Raw genomic sequence first — 5,534 nt, 5'->3', positions numbered from 1 at the left:
AGGCGGAGGCAGGAGACTCGCTTGAGCCCAGGAGTTGGAGGTTGCTGTGAGCGTGATGCCATGGCACTCTACCCAGGGGGATAGCTTGAGGCTTCGTCACAAAAAAAAAAGAAAAGAAATACATACTCCTACATCATAGACTTATCTTCTAAAATATTTAGACAACTATGCCTCAGTGTAACAGAACTCTCTGGGAGGTGATGTACTGTGCTTGTACCACAGAGGCTCTGGGGCTGATGCAGGCTCCAACGTGCCTCTCATGCAGGAGCTGCTCAGAAGCAGCCAAGCCCCAACTACTCCGCCCCACCCACATTGTGTGCTCCCTAGGCCTCCCAGTGTGTCCCCACCTGTATGGGTCATGGATGACACCCCTGTAGATCCACTTCTCCAGGACCTCAAAATAGGGTGCGCTGGCTGCCTTGGTGAGGTGCAGGCACAGCTCCTGTGCTTGGCTGTCTCCCGTACAGCTCATGCTCCTATCGTGCAGCAGGCTCAGCGTCGAGCCCCCTAGGCACTCACTTTTATCCACCGCAGCAGCTGCAGGAGGAGAAGGCTCACTGCTGAGGAGCCCCCACATGCTCTGCTTTCCGGGGCCAAGATGGGGATTCTGAGGCTCTGGTTTTCTTACTGTTTTGAGGGAATCCACTCAAACTGTAAAGTCATTGTGGTGATTAAAGTTTATCAATAAAAGGCCAGGTATGGTGGCTCCTGCCTATAATCCCAGCAATATGGGAGGCTGAGGCGGGTGGTTGCTTGAACCGATGAGTTTGAGACCAGCCTGACCGTTAGTGAGACCTTGTCTAAAAAAAATAGTTGGTGGGCGGCGCCTATGGCTCAAAGGAGTAGGGCGCCAGCCCCATATGCCAAAGGTGGAGGGTTCAAACCCAGCCCCGGCCAAAAACTACAAAAAAAAAAAGCAAAAGGCTGGGTATTGTGGCAGGTGCCTGTAGTCTCAGTTACTCTGGAGGCTGAGGCAAGAGGACCACTGGAACCTAAGAGTTTGAGGTTGCTGTGAGCTGTGACGCCACAGCACTCTACCCAGCAGTGACTGAAGAGACTTTTTCTCAAAAGAAACAAAATTAAAGCTTATCAATAAAAACTTCCAAAGTTTTCCTCCTCAAACTAGTAAGACATAAAGCAATATGGGCTTTGGCTTCACAAGCTGGTAATCAAAAGTCAGAACAAAAGGGCCAGCACACTGCTGCCCCAGCCTCATCCTCACACCAGGCCCCTCTGCCCACCCTCCCAAAAGCGGGTATGTACCGAGGGAGGCCAGGATGTCCACAGTGCGCATGGCTGGCTGGATGTAAAACCAGAGCTTCTGCAGTGACAGGAGGCCCTGCCTGTGCAGCTGCTCCAGTTGGGTGACCAGAATTAGGTACTCCTTCACTAAGGTGCGCATGGCAGCCGCTAAGGCATGGTTCACTTGCCCGTACTCAAAGGATGACTTCTCTTCAATGAACCTGGAGGGGTGGACCAAATGTCTGAGAACAGACAAGAGCTACACATTTAGAAAAAAAGGGCAGATACTTGAGTCCCATCCTGAAACAGGAAGCAAATGATGCACTTGAGCCTCTCACTGTGGAGAGGAACTTTTGCTACTGAGGGTGGTGAGTCAGGTGCCTGAATGGTGACTCACAGGCTCTCTCAGCCTGCACCAGGAGCAAAGCTGAGTCATAATGTAATCAAGGCAGGGACTTTCTTTAGAAGAGAGATGTCTTCACAGTCAGCAGACTGTGATCTAGCCCCACCAGGGTGCACTCCCAGGGCTGGGTATGGTGAGGTCAGCATGGAGCGCGGTGCCCACCTGGTCACAGTGGAGTAGCTGGCTGCTACCGGGAGGATCCTGCTCACCAGCTCCCTGATGGACAAGTCCAGGTTGGGGTCCACAAGGAAGGTTCGGCTCTGCCTCCCGGCCAAGGGTTGTGCAGTGATGTACCTGCCGTCCACGCCCACCAGCACGTAGAGCAGGTCCTCCACCATGGCTGCCTCCTGTGAGGCCAGTGGCAGTGTGCCTATAGGGTATAGGCTCTGCTGAGGTCCCACGCTCCCACTCCCACCAACCCCCGCAGGCCCCTGGGGGCCTCATCTGTTGGTCAGTCACAGTCTCACTTGCTCCCTTCTTTGTAACTTTCTCAGATATCTGTGGACATAAAAGTTGTTGCATTTGCCTTCAAGTGATCCCAGTGGGGAACCAGAGGCTGAGATTCCAAACTGCCAGGACAGATCCAGGACCAAGAGGCATGATGGCCCCAGAATTCTGGAGTCATAACTGCACACCAGGGCCCACTACACTTGAATAAGTGCAACTCGTAAGGAGATGAATCAGGAATTCAAAAAGCACTTCCAGACTGGCCCAGTAGTACACACCTGTACTCCCAGCATTCTGGGAGGCAGAAGTAGGAAGATCCCTTGAGCTTAGAGTTGGAGCCCAGCCTGAGCAAGAGTGAGACAGGGTTTTCTCACCAAAAATACAAAAACTAGCCAGGTGCTGTGGTGGATGCCTATAGTCCCAGCTACTTGGGAGGCTGAGGAAGAGGATTGCTTGAGCCCAGGAGTGTGAGGTTGCTGTGAGCTATGATGATGCCACCATAGCACTCTATCCAGGGTGAGACTCTGTCTTTAAAAAAAAAAAAAGACACACCACTTCAAAGGGGCCTCTGAGAGGACTACTGTAGCAGAATCTGCAGGAATTACAAGTCACTGTCAGAGACAAGTTGCCATGCAATCCTGAGCCCCCCAGGCACAGCCTCTCAGTCCATCCCCCACTTTGGTGGGAGGACAGGGGAAGAGCCTGCTGAGTTGCTTTTTGAATAGGGAGGACCACACAGGCACAGGTGTCGTGACATTCCAGGAGCACTAGAAATAAGCATTACATACCTATAGGCAAAGCCACGTCTGTGCTTACACCTGAGCCAGTCAGGAAGTCCCCGAGCAGCGTGGGTCTCTCATACACCCATGCTGGGAAAACAGGGAGGTGCTGGCCGGAGTTTTTCTTATTCTGTTTGTCTCGCAGCATCTTTCTTGTAAGTTCCAGAGACTAGTTTTTAAAAACAAAACCAGAAAACTACATTGCAAATGCTAAAATAAAATACCCTTTTTTTGAGACAGTCTCAAGCTGTCACCCTGGGTAGAGCGCCATGGCATCACAGCTCATAGTAACCTCCAACTCCTGGGCTTAAGTGATTCTCTTGCCTCAGCTTCCCAAGTAGCTGGGACTACAGGTGCCCATCACAACGCCTGGCTATTTTTTGGCTGTAGTTGTCATTGTGGTTTGGCAGGCCTGAGCTGGATTCGAACCCACCAGCTCTGTTATATGCGGCTGGCGCCTTAGCCACTTGAGCTACAGGAGCCTAGCCTAAAATATACTTCTATGTGCTTATCACAGCACGAGGGGCTGGGAGAAGGAGGGACAAAGAACCCTCTCTTCTTCAGTGGTGTTGGTCCAGTGATCAACAGGTGATCTTGGGCATTGGCTGACAGGAATGTCAGGGAGTGAGGCCACAGCTCAGAACAGAGGTTTAAGACCAGAATCTCTCTCTCTCTCTCTCTTTTTCTTGCAGTTTTTTGCTGGGGCCGGGTTTGAACCCGCCACCTCCAGTATATGGGGCTGGCACCCTACTCCTTTGAGCCACAGGCGCCGCCCAAGACCAGAATCTCTTTTTCCTGGTGGTGACTGAGTCTAAACATGACTTGCTGGTTGAAGCCAAGCTTCAGCAAGAGATATGCAGCCCTGCTGTGCAGGAACTGGGGCAAGTCTGGGAGGCAGCATGCAAGCAGCAGCTCCTTCCAGCAGACATGGAGCCCTGACACGCTGACTGGGTCAGGCTGGATGGGCTCAGCTGTTGAAGCACTGTCTCTCACTGTGTGGTCTGTGCCAGGAGCAGGTGTGAACTAGCTCTACACTCAGCAATAAGCCTCAGTTTCCTCATGTGTTACATAGGGAAAGTGAGGCTGCGACAGGGACAGAGGGACAGGGACAGAGATGCGGCACCACATCTGCACACAGACATGCCCACGAGCATTGGCTGTGCCCTTGTTGGAACCACACGCTAGGCTGCCTCTTGGAGACGAGGCTCTGAAAGGAAGGGAAGGTAAGAAAGGTAAGGGGTGGGAGCTACAACAGGAGGGACTTGAAGATGACTCACATCATAAAATGAAAGAGGGTGGTGCCTGTGGCTCAAAGGAGTAGGGTGCTGGCCCCATATACTGGAGGTGGCGGTTCAAACCCAGCCCTGGCCAAAAAAAAAAAAAAAAAAAACCAAAAAAACCCCTGAATAGGCTTGGCACCTGTAGCCAAGTGGTTAGGGTGCTGGCCACATACACCAGGGCTGGCAGGTTTGAACCTGGCCCAAGCCTGCTAAACACAATGACAACTGCAATAAAAATAGCTGGGTGTTGTGGTCCCAGCTACTTGCGAGGCTAAGGCAAGAGAATTGCTGAAGCCCAAGAGTTTGAGGTTGCTGTGAGCTGTGACGCCACAGCACTCTACTGAGGGTGAGGTAGTGAAACTGTCTCAAAAGAAGAAAAAAAAAGAACAAGAGGAAAGTATAGAATGAAGAAAATAACCTTGAAAATTTAACAATTTAGAAACTATTAGCTTTTCATGAATAGTCAAAAATTGCAGGAGGGAAATGGGGACTCACCATCTGTGCTGGCTCAGATCCACAACTATTTTATAAGAGGTGTCTCTCACCCCAGCTGCCAGAACCTTCCTGCCACACTAAGCTGCTCAACAGGACAGCAACACTCAGAATGCTTGGTTAAAAAAAAATTACCTATGCAGGCGGCGCCTGTGGCTTGAAGGAGTAGGGCGCCAGCCCCATATACTAGAAGTGGCAGGTTCAAGCCCAGCCCCGGCCAAAAAAAAAAAACTACCCATGGGCTGGGTGCAGTGTCTCACGCCTGTAATCCTAGCACTCTGGAAGGCTGAGGCACATGGACTTCTTGAGGTCATGAGTTTGAAACCAGCCTGAGCCAGATCAAGACCTTGTCTCTAAAAAAAGAGCCAGGTGGGGTGGCACCTGTGGCTCAAAGGAGTAGGGCACTGGCCCCATATGCTAGAGGTGGCAAGTTTAAACCCAGCCCTGGCCAAAAACTGCAAAATAAAAAATAGCCAGGTACTATGGTGGGTGCCTACTGTCCCAGCTACTGGGGAGGCTGAGGCAGGAAAATCACTTAAGCCCAAGAGTTTGGGGTTGCTGTGAGCTATGACACTACAGCACTCTACTAAGGGCAACAAAGTGAGACTTTGTCTCAAAAAAAAGAAAAAGTACCCATAAGAGCTGGGTCACGACTGTTAAGCCTCAGCCTCTCTAAATTCAAATTCATTTTTAGTGGCTCGGCGCCTGTGGCTCAAGTGGCTAAGGCGCCAGCCACATACACCTAAGGTGGTGGGTTCGAATCCAGCCCAGGTCCGCCAAACAATAATGATGACTGCAACCCCCAAAAAAAAAGCCACGCCTTGTGGCGGGCGCCTGTGGTCCCAGCTACTTGGGAGGCAGAGGCAGGAGACTCGCTTGAGCCCAGGAGTT

The 5,534-nt window shown here is 51.5% G+C and overlaps 1 protein-coding gene across 7 annotated transcripts in view; it reads right to left on the bottom strand.

Moving 5' to 3' along the window:
- TUBGCP2 (tubulin gamma complex associated protein 2) overlaps window positions 1-5,534 on the bottom strand; it is a 34,962-nt gene that overhangs the window by 15,274 nt on the left and 14,154 nt on the right. For all 7 annotated transcript variants that reach the window (XM_023515613.1, XM_023515617.1, XM_023515614.1 and 4 more), the window contains 4 exons: window positions 2,881-3,040; window positions 1,808-2,015; window positions 1,264-1,463; window positions 348-537 (listed from right to left, as the gene is read on the bottom strand). In XM_023515613.1, coding sequence (XP_023371381.1) covers window positions 348-537; window positions 1,264-1,463; window positions 1,808-2,015; window positions 2,881-3,040 — 758 coding nt within the window. The remainder of the gene's footprint in view (window positions 1-347; window positions 538-1,263; window positions 1,464-1,807; window positions 2,016-2,880; window positions 3,041-5,534) is intronic.

This window comes from Otolemur garnettii, unplaced genomic scaffold, assembly GCF_000181295.1.
Source record: "Otolemur garnettii isolate 467f Iridium unplaced genomic scaffold, OtoGar3 scaffold00075, whole genome shotgun sequence".
Classification (NCBI taxonomy): Eukaryota; Metazoa; Chordata; class Mammalia; order Primates; family Galagidae; genus Otolemur; species Otolemur garnettii.
This window is presented reverse-complemented; position numbering and strand designations above follow the sequence as displayed.